Below are 24,839 nucleotides of genomic sequence, written 5' to 3'. Positions count from 1 at the left end.
TAAGTCAATTCAGATATGAAGTTTCAGACTTCCTCATCACCCTGTTTTACTCAACTGACTTTCTGTTCCCTTGACTCATGGCCTTATACAGAGGGTACAGCCCTTCTAGTCCATATAGGACTAGAAAGAGATCTATATGGAGACAAAGCAGCCCATCTGCTCAGTGATCATGAGATCATAGCTGTTCTGCTGCAGTCATCTCTCTGTGCAGCATGTGTCATGACTCTGAACCGTTTGGCCTGTATATCAACAGGTTTGATCTTGCCTCTGGATGATTCCTGAACAGATTGCTGAAAAGCTCTCCAAAGCACCTCCACCTTTTACATGGACTCCACCCTCTTTATTCACAGTGGGTTATGAGGAAGTTTCTGCCTTTTTTGTTTGTTGCTTCAACTGACCTGCTATAGACCGCAACTGCATTTTATGCACTACATAAATTGTGAGGCTTCTTTCAAATCTCATAACAGAAGAGTGCTTTAGGCTTGAATGCATTATCTTTGAAACATGGGAAAGGGAGTAGATTGGATTCAAAATGTGCACACAAATAAGATGACTCAGTTGGATTTAGCCATGTTGATGGATGGTCCTTCAGAAATTGTACTTCCAACTGCAGTAATCATCCACTTACATTTCTGACCACATCTGAACCAAATCCAAATAACAGGCTCATGACAGTTTTGGATCCAAGACAGTCTTAACAATGGGTTGATTGACACAAGCCAGATTTTTGCAGAAGGTTATTTGTAAGCACATTTTCGCACAGTAGGTCAAATGAGTAATAAGTCACGCTCAGCACTGGCCTGCAAATTTAAATAAAAGTGCCAGGCTTTTTTTTTTTTGTCATAGGTGTGTGCTCAGCATTCTTTGGCCAAGGGATGCTGTTGATGCATTTGTAGCTACAGTCCCATCCCACCCACTTGGGCTCCTGATATGTAACCTGCCAGAAGTCTGTCCAGGTATGCTTGGCCTGACCTCCCTTCACCCTGACCTCCTGATGATATATTTATAGCATACTAACCTGCTGGACATACCTGAACTCATAAAATTCTCTGGAGAAAAGTCTCCACTTGCTCAAGCATTTGTTTGATGGCCTTATGGCCCATAAGTACTAAATATGGCAGTAGGGTGGCCTCAGATAACCTTGGGATACAGTGCAGATATACCATACTTCACCTGCACCAATACACCTACATGTTCTTACCAAGCAGAATTATATCTTGGCATGTGCAATGGAAATTAGAATGAGGTGTGCCAACATGTATCAGTAGAGAAATGCACCCTTAATCCATGAATGTTTGCTTTATAAAGACTGAAGTACAGTAAAAGCCATTCCTTTATGCAACACAGTCTATAGATTATAAAACTCAAGAGACAAAGCATGGATTAAGTGCATTACCACACAATGGACACATGTCAGTTTGGTTTTTATCACTGTCAAACAAGAACTGGTAAAGAGTCATAAGAAAAATATTTATAGTAATAAATCCCTGTAGCAACATCTTAACATGATAACATTCAGCTTGAGCACTAAAAGAACTGGAAGTATGCAGAGTACAAAGTGACTCAGGTATTCCAGATAACACATGACATGTTGTAGAGTAATTGTGCTAATATTTCTGGCTGGCTAATAGAAGTTGCAGGAGAAAATGCACTTCACAAGTTTTGGATAAGAAACTAAAAGCGCCTGGACTGGCTACACATTACCTTTAATACAGTAAATATAGATAGCTTTTCTTACCATTTACGGCATGATCTATGCCAGTAAACATCTTCCAAAAGGTAAGGATAACAAATTATAGCTGCTTTCAAAAGTCACACAACAAGGTATGCACTGTTCACCAGTCTCGCATAATCATGGAAATGTCATCATCACGCCAGTAGTTTGCCTCTCTCTAGATTTTTCCCCTTCATGTGCTTACATTGACAGTTTGCTTTGCTTTACTTTTCTCACTAATGTGGTTAAAATTTGTAACCCTCTTGACGAGTGCCATGGTTACAGAGCACATCTCTCAACAGGTTCCTTTTTCCTGGCGGCAATACAATGTCTCTGATTCACGGGTTGCAGGACAGTGCTGGTGAAATCACTGGAGCTCACTGTCCTTTGGCATTACCAGAGAGCTACTCTAAGCAGAGGAATTACCTTTGAGTGGAGAATGCCATCACTGACTTTGGCTTTTGAGGTTTAGTTTCTTTGCCACTATTTTCCTCTTTCAGTACATTTCAGAAACTAAAAGGAATGCAAGTGTTTCCATATCACACTGTACAATTTAACAGAAGACTAATATTTTTTCTGGCAGCCTTTGTAGCTTGTATAGATGATTTCTTACATCAAACTTCTCTGTCCCTTCTTTTCCTCCTCTCCCCTTCCCTGTAAGTGTGATTTTTTGAAAAGCAAAGCTGTTTGACTGCACAGTCCCTTCTGTCATTTAGTAAATGAGGGATGGGTTAATGTGGCAAATGCCTTTGGCTAATGTTCCTTCTCCATAGTTTTCTTTGCATTCAATTTATCAAAAACACATTCATTTGAATTGACTGGAAACATTCCATTGAGACTGACTTTTAGTGATAAGTGGTTTTGATTGTTCGCTTGTGCTTTTTAAAGGAGGTTTTCACAGCAGAGACCAGAGAAAGAGGGGAAAAGTCTTTTGACAGGCTGGAAATTTTGGTGAAGTAACAGGTACTTCAAAATGTTCCTTTTGCATATACCAAGATGACTGCTTCTTTATTTCCATAACTCTCCTCTGCGGGACAAGTGCGTTATGTGAAATACTCTTCCCATCATTCCCAGCAGCCACCAGGTCCATGAGACAGTTCAGCAAGAAGGAAACAGAGGTGTGTGAGTGACATTCTCCACTATGTTCAGCTCACAGAAACACTCCAGTAACAGATCCCACAAGGTGCCTTCACGCTTTTCCATACAGAAGACGATTATTTCCAGGTAAATAAATTGCATTGTTGAAACAAAAATCTGCTTTTGCAAACATACTCATAACAGCAGTGATGATAATGATGATATTTTCATGGGAAAAGAAATCCCATTTTCTGGTTAGTTTTAGTACTCGCGTTTTTGCAGATTGTCTATCACTGAGAAAAGCTTAAAGGAAAAGCAAGTCTGATGTGAGCAATGTAGAATCTGGAAATCTGCAGTGGGGGCCTCTTTGTACCTCTTCCTTTAATGCTGATTTTGCTTATCTTTCTTCTGGTATGAAATTATGGTTCTGAAAGATCCTTTTAAGATTTTTTCTTGGGCATATTCAGTAAAATTTGCATTAAAAGTATGGAATGATTGCAACTTGCTGCCTGTACACTTTTTTCCTGCCCTACAGTACTGCCATTCTTTTGGTTATTACATTAAATTCAAATAATGATGCTGTGCTCCTCTTGATTGACTGAAATGTAAATATTGATTAAAGCTTCAATCAGCTTAAAATATCAGAAACTCAAAATGGTGCTGCCAAAAAGATGGATATTTAATATACTGCTGACTACTTCCCAGCTTTTCTCCTTTGTGTTTATCAGAGCGTTAATTTTTCCTCGTCACACCAGTATATTTTTATTATTTAAGCAAATCATTGTGGCTGAGGTAAGTAATAAAATTATTCTTTGTTAGCTGGCGCATGGCCATCCCTTTCATGTGTACAAGAGTCATCCATGAATTATAAGGATGTGATGTCCCTGATGGAGTTAGTGTTGACACCATAAATCCTTGCGCTGATGAAGACGCTGTGTTGTTGCCAGTAGTTTGCTAACACTGCCGGTAGAAAGGGCACAAATAAAGACGTCTTTCTTGGCATAGTACCATGACAGTAAAAGCTACTCTGAAAGGAAATAGCAGCCAGGTGAATTTCAACTCCTTTGAAAATTCATCACTTAAACAGGGAACCATACAGCTACCTACCTAGTTATGTCCTTCTGTGCAGATGATGCTTTGAAGAATGTGGTCAGTTGAGTGTAAAAAAAACCTGAAAAAAATGTGTATATCTGATGCATTCAGCAATAGTCTGTTAATTGTTTCAGATTAGCTAAAACAGTCCTAGAGCAGACAGTGGGACACCATCGCATAAGTGTATGGCTGCAATGGACCTAGCAGAAGGAACAACCCAGACCCAGTTGCCTGTATTAGCTTCCTACCCGTTCTCCAAGAAGGACACATACACAGAATCACAGAATCGTAGGGGCTGGAAGGGACCTCCAGAGATCATCGAGTCCAACCCCCCTGACAGCAGGTTCCCTCCTGCATGGTCTCCTCTGGCCCCAGGTCCTGATTTAGGATTGCTGCCACACTCTGTAGTTGCATCCAGGTGAGGTCCGCATGTTCATGTGGATTTTGGGAGCTAATCTGAGCACTCCCATGTGAAATGGTGACTGATTCCTCCTAAATCAACAGCAGCAGACATAGAATGTAGTGATGCTTGGCATAGCTGAGTTTCTGAATATCAAGAAATTCAAGTCGCATCACAGCACACATCCATAAAACACTGACTGATCTCTAAAGAAAAACAGAGTTCTCTGTGCTTGCTGCCTTCACACCACCATTGCTACATAGACCTATGTTCCATGACCTTAAAATCTGGATCATTAACTCTTTAACTCCCAGTGCACTACATGATGTTATGATGTGGAATACCGATAACCAAAAATCATAAAACCATGACAATCTCTTAATCTCTTTTTAGGCAGTTTAACAGGTCTCACTGCTAAATTTCTCCTCATCCATTTCTGGCACCCAGCTCTTTCTTTAATAAAATTCCACCACGATGCCTTAAGGTGGCACATGTGGAATCTCATACCACACCACCAGTGCAAAGCTGAAGATTGCAGATTTTGCTTCAGAAACTGCATGTAGCTCCTGGATAGTGACATTTATCAGCTTGGTCCAAAAGGTCAGATATCATTATCAAAATGAATCTAAAAATCTTCATGTTAATGTTCCAACTTTAGACTTGGCTTAATAACAATAATAATGTAAAAATGTGTTCCTTCTCTTTGCTTTCTCCCTTCTTGGACAATTCCAACTTTAAATTTTCTCTGCTGCTCTGAGAATGATAAGCCCTTGCCTCGGTTTAAGACTGAGTCTCACAATGTCATGTGACTCTGGCAGCTGTGGCTTTGAAAGAAGGCCAAAATATCTGCCTTTTTAACGTGCAAAAAGTAGATGTTATTCAGGCGCCACATACAAAATACACTGCCTGTTATCTTGACAATGAATATGTGTATTCCATCAGCAGTGCTTGGCTTCCTTATGCCAATGGTGTAGTTTTATTAATAGCACTGGATTTCATATCATTTACCTGAAAGCTTTCAAACCTCCTGCTTGTGTAAAGTACCTGACATGCCAACCTACAGCTTAAACCAGACTGTACCTGTTTTATGCACTCTGCATAGATTTCTATCCTATTTCTACCTATTTGAGGCTTGCTGAGACCTGTCAGCATTTTCACTTTGTTCTTAGCTGGCAAAGTATTGATATGACATTTGTAAATGTTGCCAGATGAATTGGTGACAAGGGTTTGGTACATAATTGAAGAACTTCAGGTTTTCAAATACTCTGAAGCAGCAGCCAGTGTTGGAGCCAAGATTTAATATCATTAGTGTATTAATATATGTCAGTGGTTGAGACCATTTTTTGTACCACATTTCACAGAAAATCTCCTACCAACGGCAAATGATCAAAGATGACAAACTCTCTTTTGGCTATTGCCTGTAATACAGGCTACTTAACTCCTCTTTTCCTTCCCAGAATGGAAACTGTGGCTTTCGGTGAAATAATGAAGCTTCTGTTTCTCCGCTTCTGTCAGAAATGGAAATTCAGCACAATCTTTTCATCAGCTTGAAACGCCACATCAGATTAAAAGCCCTAATGCCAAGTGGAGGGCATCTGATACATTGCTTTGAGCTGTGGTTCGTAATGCTCTTCAGTCCACCACTTTGTAAAAGTACCTCAACCTTCCTGTTACTCCCCTCATTAGAGCAGTGCAAATGTGAACAAATTAACAGAGGTTAAGATCTTCTGGAAATAGCTCTGCTTGAGCAATCTCAAGTCTGCTATAGGGCTGCCAGGGCAAAAGGGTCACATCAAGGAGGGAAGCACTCCAGTGGGGATGTAAACTGGAACTCATTGGTGCATGCAGCCTGCTCCATGGTCACATAAATCAGACACTGAGACCTCTCTGTGGGAGAGTGAGCAGTGTTCAGTTTGGTTCCTGCTACCCTTGGCTGCCAGAGTTGGGTATTTGAATGGAGGGCAGTGGTCATACGAAATCTATTTGGTGTACCAGCCAGGCTAATTAACCCCTAGTATTGCTCTCCACGAGCTGTAGAAGCAGCCAGGAAGCACCAGAGAGTAGTGCACATGAATCACTGATCTCTTGATCTTAGACTTCTCAAAAGCTGCAACAATGAAGCTGGGTGTGAAGAACATGCCCATGATGGCCAGCAGTCCAAGGAAGCTATTGCCATCCTGCTAAGACACCATCTCATTACAAAATCTTTACATTTCATGCATATGTGGAGTGCCTGCTATGAAGTGAGCTGTCATAATGAAATAATGGAGAATCAGATGGAAAAATGTGTGTTTGAGCACTGAAAGCTAGACTTGTAGACCTCAGAACAGACTTCACAAGTAGAGGTCAAGGTGGCACCAATTAGGACAAGATTATATTTAATGGAGAGTCACCTGGATTGAATTAAGTGTATTTTCTTGGACCTAGAAGGCTTGAATCAGGATAAACAAACTACTCCAGAATTCCTAGGTGACCTTCCAATAATTACGACCAAATTTGAGTTTCTAGTCTTCTCAGCCCCCAAATTATCTTTTATATAAGAACGCACATTGCTACTCGGGAGGTCTGTTTGTTGTGATTAACACAGCATGAAACAGATCTCTCTCACACGATACTGCAGGTGGAGGCTGCACAGCAGCTTCTCCAACCAAAAGAGCTAATGGGCCTCCAGTGTAAAACGCATTTTTGTAACTCCTTTTCTTCGGACTTTCTTTTTTGTTGTGAGAAATGCAATGCCAAAAGAACTTAATCGCTCTGTTTTCCAGTCCATAAACTGCTGACATGTCACTGGTGTTGTGGTTAAACATACATGTCCACCAAGCAAAAACTCATGCTACAACCAATAGTTGGGGCCACTGCTTTTATTTTTTTTCACAAATTCTATTCCTGTATATCTGAAATATGAAACTGTACCTCTTCATGGGAATACAGACTGAACCGTGATGCAGATACTGCTCAGTGTTGCAGGTTCAATCTGTGGCATCTTTGCCCCTTCTGTAGAGAGCATGTCTATGAGAGGAAGAGGTAATAGAGTTAGGTTGAACCTAATCTCACTTTTTTGCAGGTCTTGCACTGTATAAGCTACTCATTCACATTAAGAGGAACATTGGTCAACAGGCTTTCACCACAAAAGAGTTTCTTTTGAAGAATACATTTGTGGAATGAGCTCTGCTTATCCATTCACAGAATCACAGAATCACAGAATCACCCGGGTTGGAAGGGACCTCAAGGATCATGTAGTTCCAACCCCCCTGCCTAGCAGGGCCACCAAACGTACACATTTAGATCAGGTTGCCCAGGACCCCGTCCAACCTGGCCTTGAACACGTCCAAGGACGGGGCATCCACAACCTCCCTGGGCAGCCCGTTCCAGGGCCTAACTACTCTCCTTGTAAAGAACTTCCCCCTAACATCCAACCTAAATCTTCCCTCCTTCAGGACATTTCAATGCATACTTAATAAACCCAGGAACGTTTTCAGATCCCAAATGAGTCTGCATCAGTTACTTGGACCATATGAATTTTCACAGCTTCTTAATGAATACATACATGTCAACTTCCCCCATTTCTGCTGTCAGTGAAAACAAAAAAAGCTTGGTATTTTCAGTCAGATGCAGAATGGTTTCCTTAAGTTGACTTGAAGTGTCTGAGATGTATGGTCTGACTTGAAACCAAACTGGCACATAGTCTCCTCTGCTCCCTCAATAAAAAATAACAAACGAATAACCAAATTAGAACAAATCCAAGCAACCAAATAAAAAAAACACCACACCATTCTTTGTTGACCTTTAAGTCATTTCATACAGGCTTTTCAAGAGTTAGCCAAACTCCCAAATTCTAGAGAAACTTAAAACACCTGTTATAAGCAGGAATGAGTATCACTACCAGTATTTCTTTCACATTTACTTGAATCTTCAAGCCTGTGACTCATGATCTTGCCTGCCAAGATTAAAAACACTGCTTTTACACTACAAAAGAATGGGAAGACCTAGATATCCACATGGGATGTAAAACACTTGCTTTTTCTGTAACAAAGCTAGATATAAACTTGCTACAATTGTCGCTTCAGATAAAATTACACAGTTTTTTAGACTTGTCTCTCTGCATTTGTTTAATTTCAATCATGGGACCAGAAAATCACATTTCAGAAGAGGAAAAATACACCAGAGTCAATAATTCCTACAAAGCTTATACAGGTATTCCTGTAAACCTTTATGTAGCACATACAAATGAGGGTGTGAAGAAGCATAAATGTCTACAATTGACACCATCTGATTCAGTGGTTCACAACCTAATTAATTATATTTGCGTCTCAGCACTGCCATGATCCTCTTTCCTCTAACCCTGACTTATAGGATTGCTATCTAATCATACTTCACTCTCATCGCAGCTTCAGGCTTATTGATACTGCTTTATATCCCTTCAGCCCTTTTCCTGTCATCCTGTCTCCCTCCTATCTTAGTTCTTGGTTCATGCTACAGATGCTTTACCAGTTCTCCATCCCCAGATGCTTATTCTCCTGTTCCTGTGCCATGCGGGACTTAAGGGTGACAACCCCAAATAGACCCACCTGAATCTGTCACATTGTGCCTGCACAAAGGCCAGAGCATTTGTCAGCTTGGCTAACAAGCAGTGGGAGCCTTGCTTCCCCAGGCAGGAACTGGTGACTTGCATTACTTGCATTTTCCGGTTGTGCTGTTTGTGGTTGTGAGTAATGCAGCTGTTTGCAAAATGATGCTGAGAAAGCCTGAGTTCTGCATCCTGTGCTCCTCCTATGTGTAAAAGCACCAAGTAGTATATTATTATCATTACAACTAAATATAATTATGTGACAATGATTAAGTACTTCCCATTCAGGTTCTTTGTGAACGAAGGTGTCGGTGCATCATGCAGAAGCCCCTGGAGTCAGCATGGTATGTGTACTACTAATACATGTGGCATATGTTATGCTGGAGAAACAAGATACATTTGATGGCCTTTGGCTTTGGCATGAAGTCAGACTAACAACTCTAAATCCAGTACGTTAAGTCATTGGATGTTGAAGAAATATAAAATAAATAAAATAAAACTCCAAAGTAGATATGGAGCAAGGGTAAGCCTGCAGTCACCACTGACAAGGAATTCCCTAGAGACATCAGAAACATTCCTTTTCTCAGCAACTGGCGGAGCACTGGCACAAGTTGTCCAGAGAGACTGTGGTGTCTCCTCCTTGGAGAACTTCAAGCACTGCCTTGACATGGGCCTGGGCACCCTGATCTGGGTGGCCCTGCTGAAGCACAGGCTGGGCTAGGTGGACCCAGAAGTCTCTTCCAACTTCAGCCATGCTGTGATTTGCAATTGTGTGGTAAGTATGATTGCGGAAGTCAGATAGGATTAGCTCCCTCTCTTGTCTGCTCCAGACTTCCCCAGTGGACTCTCTTTCCAGGAAACCATGATCCTGGCCCTGGGAAAGCCCTCTCAGCTGAGAGGGCTCATGCAGAGGAGCACTTCTGGTAGAACATGGAGTTTGGCTCTTCCATCACCCACCCATGCTATTCTCACAGGCTCTGCATCCTCAGACATCCCTCATGTCCTGGTGCCACACCTCACAGCATACACAGCCTTCCTTCTCCTGCAGCTGGAAATCCAGGACCCCAACAGCCCATAGCAGAGCTCTGCCTCTGCCCCAGACCCCCTGAGAACAGGAAAACACGCAGAAAATAATAATTACCTCTTCGACTATGACAGTACCGCATAGCAAGTGGGGCTCTTCTGGATCCCGATGAGTGCACTCCTGTTTCAGTGTGCTCTAATGGGGGCTGGCACCAACGTTATGAATATGAGTCAACTTTCCTGTCATGCCTTTGGGAACAGGGATGACACCCCAGTCCTGCTGTGCAGAAGGTGCAGTCTTTCAATCTATGAGCAGCAGCCTATATCAGAAATGGAATAAAAAATATTTTGAGCCCCAAAGCCTCCATTAAGTTTATGGGTACATAGCTATCAAAGAGAATCAAACTAAAGCTGACGGTCCCAAAGGGCCACATTAGTTTTTCCCACATAAAGAAACCCATGAATGTAGCACTTCTGTCCCACACTTGGCAAGTTACTCATTTATTTTAATTTGCAGTAACCAAGACTGAGTTACATTCATCTTCCCAGCTGCTGTTAGTGATGAAAGCCCAAGGAATAAGCCTTTTCTGCTGTTGATGTACTGTGTGCCAAACCTCATCTTGAGCCCCTGGCTCCTGCTGTACTTTCCTTGTGTCTGTACTGCTGCTTTGTGATAAACGAAACTTGCAGAAGCACACGTACTGTGGTACAGGAACAAGCATCTTGTCTGGGAGTGGTCAGTGCCGGAGGCTAAAAACTCGTGTTGTGTGTTCATCTGCAAAGCCTCATGTAATAACCAAAGCAAAGTTATTATAACTGAAGCAGGGGTGCTGAGGCTTTGATTATAGATGTCAAACAAAATGGGAAACAAAGCAGCTCCAAGGAAGAACGGCGTGGGCCCTGTGTTCTCCTCCCTCCGCTTGTCACGATGAACTGCTTTTCTTTCTCTGTTTTATTTGCTCTAAAGCCTTTACAGCATTCCCTTCTTGGCATGCCTGTAGCATCCGAGAAATCTCAGTTTACTCCCAGTTAAGCTGAAAAGCTCCAGCTGGTACAAATGATCCCTGGTAAATAAATAAATATACCAAAAAGCCTTGCAGAAATGCTGACTTTTTCCCAATTTTGGGGGGAACACACCTCATAAACAGATCGCATACTTCACTATCTGACTCAAACAGCTGTGTTGCCAGTTCGCATGTGTGGAGATCAATTTCACATTGGATAATTACAGGTTTTCTGTTACCATGACAGATGAAGCTCTTAACCCCTCTCTGGTGGGAGAAACCTCTGCTTTGTGCCCCTGCTGACCCCCAGGGCTGTGTCTCCCTCATCCACTTCACATGTGCGATGATGGCAGCACAGTGCGGATGACACTAGGTTGTTCCAGTGGCCTGGGGACCCTCCTCAGGTGGCCAGGCCTGTCAGATGCACTTTGTAGTCCAGGCTCAGGCTGGGCTCATGGTGATTGCATGGAAAATGACAACAGGTCAGGTATGGAGAGCGCCTTCAAGGCACCCCTTGAAAAATCAGCTCAGTTGTGGCACTAAGCATAAGGAGAGGCTGGGCATTCATGTCCTTCTCTTGGTCTTTTGGATCTAATATCTTAAAGATCTCCAAAATGGCTCCATGGGTTTGACTTCGGTGTGATCACCTAACTCCAAAGATACTGTCATTAATTCTCCTTGTGCTTAGAGATGTGTGCTCACTGAGGTGACTAAAGCACTCCGTGCTTATATGCTTGGGCATGACTGTATGCTTGTGCATGTATGTGTGAACCTACGTACAAATATTTCTACTTGCATGCCTGTATGTGCTACCAGCCAGACCTCTGGTGTCAGTCTGGACACTGCCTTCTGTCATGGTTTTATGATTTTTGGTTATCAATATTCCACACCATAACACCATGTAATGCACTGGGGGTTTGACTGCTGATGCTCAAGTTCCGGGTGCCTGTCTGGAGGAGAACTACATTTCCCCATGGGGCTTTCTGGTCAGCAAGGAGATACAACTCCTGCAAGGTCACTTGATGCTCTCTTCTTCGCCTGCTCTTCTTCGCCTGCGCTTCTCCGTCTGCTTTTCTTCATTGGCTCAACTGGACTGCACTTCTCACCTCAGCGTTGTGGTGAGGCCTGTCCACCTTTCAGACACTCTCTCTCTCATTATATTTTGCTGATACTATATTTAGTAAATTAGTTTGTTCCACCTCAGATCGTTGCCGCTGTTTTCACTTATTTTGGGGTCTCCTGTTTCCCTTTTCCGGATCTGCAGATCCCTCCGCCCCGCTGGTCACGGAACCGGGCCGAACCAGCCAGTAAACCATTGACACCTGTGCTTAAGAACAAATGGGAATTACAGGAGCTCTGTGTGCTCGATAAAGCCGTGGAGCAGTGGCAGATAGTGTCCTGCAGCAGCCGGCCCTCCCGTTGGGTGGTTCTAACATACTTCCACCTGACTTTGGAGGCAGAAGCTGTATCCCAGGACATCAGCTGCTGTTCCTGCCTCAGCCACACAGAGACTGGCTCCATCCCATCACAGCAATAGAGCAGTTTTGGAGCACTCTTCTCCCAAACTTGCTGGTTTCTCAGACATGGCAATGTATGGTTGTATCTATCAGCAAAGGCTGGATTCATCTCTGTTAAAATGAAATCAGTGACCACATCAGTGCTGGTGGAAAAGTTTATAGAGCTGCTAATTCCCTTTCTCTCACTCACTATGCAGAGGAGGGAACGATGTCAGAGTTCCCCATTTGTGGTGCTGCCTATCTTACACTGTGCATGTCACATTTATGATCCCATTGGTCAATTGGTCACAGGAGGGGGAAATTTAGCAACTCCTTACAGACTGCATATCAGCATTCTTTGACTACACGGCATGAGTAAGAAACACAGAGGACAGCCCATAATAAATGTTACAAGGGGAAATACCTTCGACTGATAAGGAGTTGAGTGGATGACAAATCACAAAAGCCTGCAGTGAACCCCACAGGAGCAGATAACCTTGAGACGTACCTGTATATAAAGATTAAACAGCAACCTGATCTTGCTGGAGATTTATAGAGCTTTGCAAGTGTCTTGGTTTCAGTGTTTGCTTTTGCAGTCATTTCTGGGCTTTATTGTTAGTTTCTGTCTGTTGATATTCTGTACGGCCCCAGAAATACATGTGTAGAGAAGTCACCCCAGAAAAAAAAAAATAAAAATCACTGGAAATATTTTACAAGGAGATTTTATAGATCAATATCCCCAGTGAATGAGAAAGATAACCAGGAAAGGGCACAGTGCATCTGTGAGAGAGGTTGTGCAAAGATATAAACAAAAACACTAGGGATAAAATATATTGACATATTTGAGCCTACTGGCTAAATCTGGTTATTCATTCCTCCCTAAGTGGCAGCCACAGTTATTATGGGCTATATATTTTTGCTAAGGCAAATATGTGAGGCAGTAAATGCCTTCGTTAGTATGCTCCAGCAGGAAGGGTAGTGGCTACTGCTGTTATTCAGGGCCTCTCAGAGAAAATACCCTGAATGAAGAAAAATGTGGCCAGTTACAGACTGGGTCAAAACCTCAGTGAGGAAAAAAAGTTCTGCCTAATGGCTGAAGCGGGCAGGTAGAGATGTGAAGTGGTAAGCACTGTCCTGAACATCAGGACAGCACTTCTGTGCTGTGCAGAGGGCTAAGCACTGGCACATGCTGCCCTGAGAGGTTGTCGGTTCTCCTCCTTGGTGATCTTCTGCCTGCACACAAACATGGGCACCCCACTTGAGGTGGCTCTGCTGGAGCCAGGCTGGACCAGGTGGGCCTAGAGGTCCTTTCCATCCTCAACCATTCTGCAGTTCTGCAGTTCTGTTGTTTCTTACCCAACTCCTGAGTCGCCCCAGCTTTGTTGATCACCTTTAGTTCTTTGTGTGTAGAAAGGTTGCAACTTTGTCCAGTTTGCAAGGATGGGAGGGCTGACAAGGGGCATGATTCCACAGCATGAACCGCAACCATTGCACTGAAGAGACTGTTTTTGTCCAAGAGCAGTCTGCCCCACAAGGGTGGCTCTTCTTTGGAAAAGGTAAAATTCCCACCAGCCACCAAAATTTGGCTCCCATAGTCTCACCCTTTCAACTTGCAGCCAAAACCTAATGCCTCGGTCACAGTGCAGCAGGCTGGAGTACAGCAAACAGGTTTTTGAGCCAAACCTCCTATATTGGTGTGCTTCCCTATTGCACGTTGGTTAGGAGGAATGGCATCATAAATGTGTAGGTGAAAGTCTGCACTGTCAGAGCTCCATTCAGGAGGCGGGTGGGTTCCCAAGGTTCAAGGATGCTCCTGTTGTGATCGTTTCCACATGTAGCGAGAAATCCCTACTTATCTGAGCAGCAGCTCAGCGTGCAAAACTGAAGGTGGTTACCAGCAGCCACTCCTCATCATGCACACAGAGGGCTGAGTATGCTGCATAATGGTGAATAAAAACACACAGACAGACTTTTCACTCCAAATGGACCGTTCAATAACAAAAAAGGGGGGGAGGACAGATTAGCAGACAATTGAGCTGTTGCTTGTGCAAGTGGAAGAAATAACTTTTCAGGAACAGATCACGGGTCAGGGCAGTGGACGGTGTGGGCGTTCATTGGAGACATCAGACTAAACAGGCAGTGATGTGCTTTACACTTCTGGCACTGTGGGGAGAAAAATGTATTAAGCACAGTCAGGACACTGAGGAATAACAAATAACGCATTGTGTGGAGAGCAGAAGTACCTTGGAAGGACTAGCAGGACGAACTGATGTTCATATTCAGACATCCAAGATCTGTTCAAGCAGGGTTTTGGTTTAGACACATCTCTTGTTAAGGCTCCAAGGTTTCCAAATCTCTTTGTTTACTTGTTTTCCTGCTTATAACCATGCAGTAGTGAGGCTTTTATTAGATAAATTATCATACTCGTTAAAAGCAAATAACTGGTGTTGCAAGGAGAACCCCATTTAAGGACACCTAAGGAGAAGTTTCACCACTAAGGGAAAAGCGTAGCTCACAACCTCTGACTTCATCTCCACAGTTGTCCTAAATGCTGGCTCAAACAAAAAGGAAACTTTGTGGAAAAAACATGAGGGAGCAGCCTATGGATGTCAAAATGTCCCTAGAAGCAATCACCAAATACCACCTAACTTCATCTAAGTACAAAACTGAATGCTCCAGCTCACCAAAGCCCACCTCCAACAGCTATTCCTTCACTTGACGTGCACACAATGAGCAAATCCTCTCTCAGCAGCGTGGGCATCTTAAGACCATTATAAATTAATTGCATCCCTACAAATGGGGGATGAAGAGGGAAAAAAGAAAACAGGCAGATGCAGAATTCCATTTTAAAATACGTAAGGAAGTCAGATTATATAGTAATGCAAAATATTTTTATATCATCCCAGCTCATTTTTGTTTATACTGCTGAGTGCTATTTTATTTGTTCCAGCCTTGCCACAGATGCACAAACACTGAGAAAGGAGAAAGAATGTGCACTCTATACGATGGCTTTTAAAAAATCAGAAAGCGAGTAAAATCCATTTCTTAAGAAAACATTCCATTTAAAAAATCACTATATGTTTATAGAAAAGATTTTTTTTTAACAAAGGTTTAATTTAAAAAGTTAATAGCTGGGTATTCCAGAAGGCTTGAGTCATTCACAGTAATAATTAGGGGGTTTGTTCCATACAAAATGCTTTATTTAACCTTCATGCCTCCATTCAGATAATTATACAAATGCATACATTTAAAGGTTTAAACTCTATTTCAATTCACAGCTCAATTCATAGGAAAGTTGAATACAGAAAAGCAATGCACCAACAAAATATGTCTGAGACACCATTAAAAACGATAACACTTGTTCATTTAAATCTTTGAGAATAGACTGGAATAATCATCCTCTGACAGAATTTCATTAGGGGGTTCCCTTTACATTATTATAGGGCAAAAAAATCACCATCTTACAGGAAGAGGAAAAAAAGCTCTGAGTATATTTACAATACATACACTATACATAAATACAAGAACAACACTTACATAATATTAATAAACTTATAACATAGGTGTTGCCTAAACACTACATACTATATAAATGCAGAGGAAACTATTGGGAAATTAGATCTTCAGATAATTACTTTTATTATTTTTGAAGAACAGAAGTTTTTGCATTTAAAATCTTTTGAAAAGAAGGTGAAAGAAAAGACTTAAGAAACTACGATGTTTGCTTGCTAGCACTGCTGTTTTTATTCCTTTGAAGTATAGGACTTCTATTGACACTATTATCTCTATGGGGTTAGTGATAATGACCCTCCCTTTTGCATCTTATCGTAGGAAAAAAGACTGAGGTGCTGAACACACTAATTCCATTGTTGTGAACCTTCGGTCTCAAATTAATCACTTTAAAAACTAAGGGATGTTTTTGTATTTTTACACAGGAGGATCTAATGAATGCTCATTGGAATATACAACTTCAGCAACCTGATTAATAAGGAAGAGTTTGGGGCCAAATGCAACTCCATTCTTAGGATTTCATTCAACTAACGCCATAGGGGAATTTGCTTCATCCGTAAATGACTTGGCCAAGAATGGTATTTTTCATTATTCTGCCGTTTCTTCCTAAACACAGCTGAAAGAACTTTACAAATTAATGATATTTTTGACCCCACATGTTGATAGCAGTGTCCAAATCTCCCTTTCATTTGAAGCGTATGCATGTGTGTGTCTGTGTGTGTGGGTTGAAGGGTTTAAGGCTGGCGGTGCGTGAAGCTTAAGTCATTCATTCCTATCTCTGTGTATATTCTATTGTGAGTGCAAATGGGATATTATAAGTTCTTAGCGACAGAGAGCAGGTCAAGGGAGCACACTGTGTAGGTGTAAAATGGAGAACTTATATTGCAAAGGAGGCAATATATAGGACTATAGGGAAAAATAAACTTTTTTTTTTTCTTTTTTTTGTTTCGTGACAAAATAAGATATAAATCTAGCAGTGAAAAATACCGAAATCAGAAAACCAGAGACAAGAACATCAAATCTGAATTTTGAAAAAGTTTAGTTCTCCTGCAAAGATGATGGGTCAAACGGCCTTTCCAAAGAAGTTCTTTAATCTACAAAGATGGGAACAAGGAGAAAGGCAGCATCCAAACCACCGATGTCTGCATTTCATAGTTCATGTTTATGACAGTCCATCAAAGCCATCAGCTACTTGAGCATGTCTCCTGGTTGACAACGATTTTTCCAAATGCAGCCAGGCGCATGAACCAGGTTTAGGAAGTCACAGTATGAACCTCCATTCACATTCTCTTTTATAAATAGTGAGAGCACCCTGAAAATGAGCTGGGGGAAGTGTGACTTTGAAGTCACACAGACGGCCAGGAGGATCCCAAATAACTTGTACAGTTCTTATTTTCACAACAGCTAGAACTTGCATTCAGTTTTGCTAGTCCAGAGGACTGAATGGTTGTTTACTGGACAGTCTACAAATCACTTCAAAAGTGTCTCAGTTAATTTCGTCATTTGAAATCAGTAAGCACAAGGTGCTGGCAAGTCAATAAGAAAAAAAAAAACCTCTTGTTTTTCAAAAAGACATGAAAAAAGCCCAACTCATTTCATGGTGTAGAAGCCTCGGTGTCCTTTCCTATGCAAGAACCAACACATGTAGAACTGGAGTCAACTGAACACTGTGGGTTTCTATGGGTGCCACGTTGGAGCACTGCTGCTTCAGAGCAGTGAACTGAGACCTCCTCTCTAACAGCCGCTCAGATATAAGAAACCCACATTTCCTTTCTCCTAACACATTCGCTCGTGCTCTCCTAACACCTCCAGCATGAAATGAGATCTTTTATTTGCTTAATATTTGGAAATTCAGTTTGGGATGGGAAAATAAGCATATGCACGTTCTGATGGGATTATTTCCACTGATGCCCAACAGGTATAAATTGTTACTAAACCAGTGGTCATCACGTGATTAACCTGCATGTATCAGTGTCATAGTTTTCACATGCAGTTTCATATGCTTTTACTTTGCACCTCCACTTTCTTCTGCATTGTCTTTGTGTGCACACAGTTCCTTCCCTGGTGAATAAAAACCTGTTCTCTCAAACAGCAACCCACTGATGGGAGCATAGCTCTGCGTGGATAAATGCTGCATACAAGCTTAGGGAATGGAAAGCATTTCTTGGCATTAGGAAAACCAGTTACATTTTGATCTCCAGTAAATTCATTTTTAGAAGCACAAGTATGAGGGATGGCATTACACTGCTATTTTAAGAATCCATTAGCAACAGTAATTTTTTTTTTTTTTTTTCTTTTTGACAGAAACCTACCAGATTAAAAATAATTAAAAAACAGAGTGGAAGAAACACAGCTGGTCATTTTCTAGCGAGATCCACCAGCCTATTGATGCAATTGTTTAGGCCACTTAATATTAAAAAAAAATATCCTTTCTCCATTCTAAGAATATCAGCTTATTGTTTGTTACTCAAATAGTCTCTAAACTGACAGTACCCACCTTTTTCCCCCCACTTATTTCTCCCCCAAAATAATAATTTTAAAAAGGGATATATTTTGACCTCTCCAATTTGAAGACGGTATTAAGCACTGGTATTACAAAAAGGAATAGAAAAGTGAAATATGGTGAACTCCACAATTCAATGTAGTGGATTTTTCAAGAGAATATGCTCTGGTGTATAACCTGTAGAAGGTCCATTGCTGGTTTTGTGGTTATTTTACTATAGAATACCATGGATATTTGTGGGCAAATCAGACGTAAATTAGGAAGTAATGCTACAAAACACAATGATCTCCATTTACACCTACTTGGAATCCATATGGATATGAGAAATTTGTAAACGAGGATCCATTTTCATCTTACATATTTGACAGACATTATTTGAGAAACTAACTAAAACTCTTAACAAAATACATCGACATGAAAATACAAATGGCACTTTGTGTTTGCTTCTGTGCTGCATTATTGTTCTCAGAGTTTAATTTTATTTTCATCTTATTGTTGATAGAATCCCATAAGTTATTGCTGTGTAAAAGTATAGGAACATCCCATCAGTTCTAATAACAGGCACTTTCTGTTTCATCTTTTAAAATGGATTTTAGACTACCGTGCTGGAGTATATGAGCATTCTAAATGTCACAACTGCCCGCTACCATTGGATTGTTGGCATACTACTGTACCTCGAAGACTGAACACCCCTGGAATCAGCAAAGAACAGCTGCCTATTTCAGCTCTGCAACCTTTTTTTCAAGACGCAGTGTAGTCAGGGAAATACAAGCACAAATAAAATCAAATAAAATCAGAGAGCTTGCTGGTACTGTATCTGCAGTAAATTGCCAGAAGGAAAACAAAACAAAACTTTTTCATATGGTTTTCATTCTCATTAAGTGTTTTGGTTTTTTTTGTTTACTCAGTCAAAGGCATTCTGAATGTTGACTTATTTGATACTGAAGGACTCAATATGACTTCACTATATCACACGCTATCTGCAAAACAGCAAAAAAGTGGCGACTCCATGTTGCAGAGAAAATGTTTCTGCCAAAACAGAATAATTTACTTCTCAGCATTTTCTGTGTAAGCTTTGCAAGGCATTATCTAACAATTTTTTCTTTATGAAAGCGGAAGGATTTTTAAAAATGTACTTCATTTAACCTATTTACACCCCATGAAAAACCGTGAGTTTGAAAATACTTTTCCACTATCACATATATTACAGAATATTTAAACTGTTACAAGTATAGTAAAATACTTTCAATGCATTTCAATTTCTAAAGATGCAGTATCCTTATAGCTACTTGTTTTTTTCTACTAAAACCTGCTTTGCTGCTGCAGTTGATCAGAAATCAAGCATTTTTAAGGTACCAATGGGTATGACTTTGTAAGCATATTACACAGCAACTGGAATGCTATCATGACACTGTGAAAATATAACAATCATCTTTAAATCTGTGTGCTTCTCCAATTATAAATCACAGGCAAAAGCATAATACAGTAATATGAGCTGGTTTCTTAAGAAGGTAGCACTTTCTTTTATTTCCAATTTATTTTAAATTCTTCATCTTGTGCTTTGTTTTCACAAACGTGTTTGTTTTTATCTGCTGATGGGAGGAGGGATGTGAAAGTGCTGGCATTTATATGCATGGGTGTTTGGGTGAGCATGTAGCAGGGCAAATTACTTTAGACGCATTTGCTGCGGAAAATGTGGTTCCTCACATGACCTTTCCAAACCAATGTTCAAACTAAAAAATAAGCAGGGTATTAACAGTGAATCTTACTCTGATTTGAGGTATCCAACTTCAATAAAGGAGAAAGAGATTTTTTCCATTAAACATCTTTTATTATCAGAAGATAAATTTATAAATGGTAACTAGAATACATTCTCAGTGTAGCTAATGGAAAACGAGATTTATGATCACTGCTATTCCATTATTAAAGGGGAGAAAGGTTGTCCAACTATTTGTCCATGCTCTGTACTGTAAGTTTATCCCAAGCATCAACATCACTGATGTCATTTTTAACACTGTTAATTTTGTTATACATTACTCCAGCAAATAATCATATATACAAATCAGTCTAAATCTATTTCATTAATTGAAAGCACGATAGAGAATAAGGAATACTGCATCTTCACCCCCAGTAAAAACTGCCGTTGCAATGAGCCAATTTTACAGTGCTGAATAAAACAGACGCTCAAAAAATAATGGCAATTTAAAATTTAAAAAGTTCTGTATCAAACTTGTTTACTCATTATGTTTTCATGTAATGCTGGCTACTGAGATTTGCTGACAAATCCATTGAATCTTTCTGGAAACACCTGAAATCTGACACTTCATGGCAGAGATTGCCACGTAAGCCATAATGCTCAGTCGGTACTACCCATCCTTTATTCATATTGAAAAGCATAAATCTGTCTGTCTGAAAGGATAGGGACGCTGTATTTTTGTATTTCTCAACTGCTCAGTTAATTAAGACGGACTTACTGTGCTGTGCCAAGACAAGATCTGGTATTTCTGCATGCCACATGTGAAGTCAGCCTTCACCACGGTTATGCAATGCCGCGCGTGCAATGCACTGCGGTGAGTTACTGTGATTTTTGAGGAAACCACGCTGCAGCAGCTGCCCTTTGTCTCTGCACAAGCACAGGAACTTGGTGGAACACAGGTGGAAGAGCGCCCTGAGAACCTGGGGGATATCCACTCCATGTCCCAACACGCTCCTTCCACAAAGTAACCTCTCTTAAAATACTCCCAAAGAGGAAAACAAAAAATATTCTCACAGAATGGAGACAAGGGGTTCGCAAAGAGTGATTTCTGCCCTCGGGAATGAGCTTCCTATGGGATCTCTGTGCAGTCAGCACAGGACAATTCAAAGCTGCATACCAAAATTTAAAGCCTCTCAATTGCTCTTGGAGATTTTTAATTCCAATTCACTACATAGAAGCCTGAAGAAGACATTAGTGCCTCTGAGTTATATTCAGCCCCTGTGAACAGCATCAGAGAAGATCTCTTATTGTTTCTCCTGAATGCTAACAGAATGTCCTTATGTGTTGCTGGTCAAATAAATTTCATTTTCTATGGGGGAGAAATAAAATCACAGATTCTGCTGCTATTTAGAAAATTAGTTGGTAAAACATTTTTGGAAAAGCAGAATAATTTTATAAATTGACTTTTACCTGACCTGACTTCTTCTCCAAAACACTGATGTTGTCTGATCCATTTAAAGGGAATGACCTTAAAGTACATAAAAGATAGACCTCAGATGCAATCCATGAACCACCTCAGGTACTGCACTGACTACCATTTTTGAAAATGAAAGAAGTAATGCTGTTGGCAAAAACCCAGTTCTGTTGCTCCACAATGGCTTATGGGCTATCAAGAATCTCTCATCTGTTTCAGCCGTTTTAAACTGCATCAACACTAAGTGCTGCTTAATGCCCAGTTCTGAGTTGGATGCTTAAATGCTACAAAATTTCACAGAAGTTGATCACCAGTGCAGACGGTGGGAATGGGAGAGACATTTTTTTGCACTATCACAGAATCAGAGAATCCTTACAGTTGGAAGGGTCCTCTGAAGGCCATCCAGTCCAACTCCCCTATGATGAACAGGGACACAGTTCCGCACAAACATGCGCAAGAACTTCTTTACAGTGAGGTGACGGAGCACTGGAACAGGCTGCCCAGGGAGGTGGTGGAGTCTCCTTCTCTGGAGATGTTCAAGACCTGCCTGGATGCCTACCTGTGCGACCTGCTGTAGGGAACCTGCTTTGGCAGGGGGGTTGGACTCGATGATCTCTGGAGGTCCCTTCCAACCCCTACAATTCTGTGATTCTGTGATTCTGTGACACCACAGTGATATCAGGTTGTCCAGGGCCTTATGTAGCCTTGCCTTGAAAATCTCTAGGAGGGGGCATGAACCTACGGCTGCTAATAATTTGTCTGCAGTTTCTATACTGACCACTCACCAGAGGGGATACTGAATAGTAACTGAAGTTCTTCTTTTGGGGGACTGACAGATTATCCGGTATCGGGGAACATGAACAATGTATTTAAAGATAATCAAACTCTGGAGCGCCTAAGTGCTGTTATGATGTATTATCCCAGTCTTATTAATCCTCAATTAACTGCAATTACTATCAGTGTGTGCAAGGGTTCTCTGTTCTGCTTCTTCTTAAAGATTATCTTGACTTCAGAACCTGTTCCCAACATAGCTAGTATTTCGGGAATCAGAACTGAATTCAGACTGATCTAACCTTCAAAAATGAACAAGTGGCACCACAAGTTTAATCTGTGCAATTTCTGGAAACAAATATTTGTAATTAAATGCATTGCTGCAAAAGACCTTTATGTATACATCTTTTATCTCTAAGCTATAAAAATCTCAACACTTAAAAAATCTTGCCAAGCCTTCTCTTTGTCTCATTTAGCTGAATAGGCAGATCCTTGTGAAGAAGGAAAACAGAAAAACACTATTCTGTTTTCACGAACAACTGATGACTAGGAGTTTCTCTCTCTCCCCTACATAATTTAATTAATACAAATTGATTCACAATTACAGAGCTGTATGGGAATGATCAAGAATTTCCTTTTATTTAATCTGAAAAGGCTTGGATTGAAAATCCCAGCAGAGGCAGCCACTGATACCCATATAAAGGAGCATTTGTATCATAATAGACAGCTGGCAATGTCTTGTTATTCTCTAACTCCCAGGGAGAAACCTAATGTCTTGCAGAGCACCACTGTACAACTGTTTCTTCTTCCTACTTACAGTTCATCCACTGACTCCTCAACACTCAGCTCTTTCCTTTATATGTTTTGCTTTCCTGACACAAGTAAGCATTATGTTTAAGGAAATGAAAGTACTTAATTGTGGTAACTAACAGGTCAGTGAAACCATCAGGAAGATTAACTTAAATTATCTTACGTGCAATTTCTGCATACCTCCCTTCTGTTGATGTGGAGTAAATTATTGTCTTGAGAGCCATTTTACTCATTATTGCTTTTTCTCTGCAAAGAGACGCAGCTGTTTCTTCTCTATTTTGCACTGTTGGTACATTCAATTCCATTTCATGGATGGCTACACCACTAACCTTGGTACTAGAAAGTATAAGATCTGACTGTTTCCTCATATTCAAACACTGTCATGGGGAAGAGGATACCTGCATGAAAGAAAACTGCACTTTGAGAATGGGGTAGTAGTTTTTAGATTGTTTTTTTCTATATTAATCAGAAAATGGTTCTAAATAAGTCAACGGTAAAATACAGATACTTGACACTGTACTTGTAACAGAAATGCTGCTGCCCCTTTTTTGTTTTACAGACTTCAACAACAACAAAAGAAAAGAAAGGAAAGGAAAGGATAAAAGAAAAGGGTTAAATGGCTGGTGTCTTCTAGGGCATAATGACAACTTGTGATACAACATTAAAATGCCACCATTGTTATTGCGAAAGTCAGCTCCAGCAACCCTTCAGCTCTGATGGTGGAACCTCTCCAGCAGGATCTTCTCGCCTACTCCTATGCAGCTCATCAGCTCCTATGTAGTACTGCTCAGGCTGATGCTGACACTGGCCAGGTAGTATTCAAAACAAGGGGAAAAGAAGGGATAACAAAGGTCTACCGTTCTTGCTCTCATCATCATCATCATCGGTTTGTGGCATCTAATCCTCCAATCAGCAGCGATTTTTCAGGAACAAAATGTCCAACAGCTGAAAAAACATACAAGCTATAAACACTTTTTTCTCAAAGGATGCAGCATGTAAAATAATGCCCATTCCTGTAGCATTTTGACTGCTATTTCCCTGGCGACTGTGATGACACCTTTGGGGTAACCATGCTGAGGGGCAGATGGGGTTAGCTTCAGATGGCGAGGAGAAGAGTGGCACTTCTTTTCCTGCTATTTGTTTTTTGTTATTATTTTTTCTTACAGACAGCAGAGACAGCCCTGCCTGCTAACACTGTAGAAGGGGATTCAGCCCTGCTGAATTCACTCCGGGTAGTTAAGAGACCCAGCTCTTAAGCTCGGCTGGAATAGGTAGCGTTTTTCAAACCAGCATGTGCCTGCGGCGGTGGAGCGCCAAGTGATCTGAGCGGGAAAAGCTGCGGTCACAGTCTGCACACTTGAATGGCTTCACTCCTGTGTGCTTGCGGTAATGCCTCGTCAGTTCGTCGGAGCGAGCAAACTTCCAGGTGCAGCCTTCCCAGGTACATTTGTAGGGTTTTTCTCCTGGGAGAGACAAAAGAAAGAGAGAGGGGGGTGGGAAACAGGTGGTGACTTTTCCCTCATTACTCTTAATCCTCACAACCTCCTCTGTAGGCTTCCCATGAACACCCACTGCCTAGGGGTTTCTTTAGGCCAAATTACACAACTACTATGTAGCAAATCTGCTGAATATAAGGAAAGGGCCTTGTGATTTATCATTCCTGTGGCATTCACATCACTAAGAAAATGAACAGGATTAAGGC

At 41.1% G+C, this 24,839-nt stretch overlaps 2 protein-coding genes across 8 annotated transcripts in view; one reads left to right on the top strand and one right to left on the bottom strand.

Annotated features, from left to right (window-relative positions):
- Window positions 1-24,839, top strand: part of LOC128092111 (uncharacterized) — a 726,933-nt gene that overhangs the window by 384,836 nt on the left and 317,258 nt on the right. The window lies entirely within an intron of this gene.
- KLF12 (KLF transcription factor 12) overlaps window positions 1-24,839 on the bottom strand; it is a 315,353-nt gene that overhangs the window by 32,187 nt on the left and 258,327 nt on the right. For 6 of the 7 annotated variants that reach the window (XM_052705630.1, XM_052705635.1, XM_052705634.1 and 3 more), the window contains one exon: window positions 22,221-24,600. The exons of the other annotated variant lie outside the window; for it this stretch is intronic. In XM_052705630.1, coding sequence (XP_052561590.1) covers window positions 24,419-24,600 — 182 coding nt within the window. In that variant the 3' untranslated portion in view covers window positions 22,221-24,418. Of the gene's footprint in view, window positions 1-22,220; window positions 24,601-24,839 lie in introns of those variants that run through there. 7 annotated transcript variants of the gene reach the window in all.

The sequence above is a fragment of the Tympanuchus pallidicinctus genome, unplaced genomic scaffold (genome assembly GCF_026119805.1).
Source record: "Tympanuchus pallidicinctus isolate F22 unplaced genomic scaffold, pur_lepc_1.0 scaffold6, whole genome shotgun sequence".
NCBI classification, from domain to species: Eukaryota; Metazoa; Chordata; class Aves; order Galliformes; family Phasianidae; genus Tympanuchus; species Tympanuchus pallidicinctus.
The sequence above is the reverse complement of the archived record's forward strand: the minus strand, read 5'-3'. Positions and strand labels throughout refer to the sequence as shown.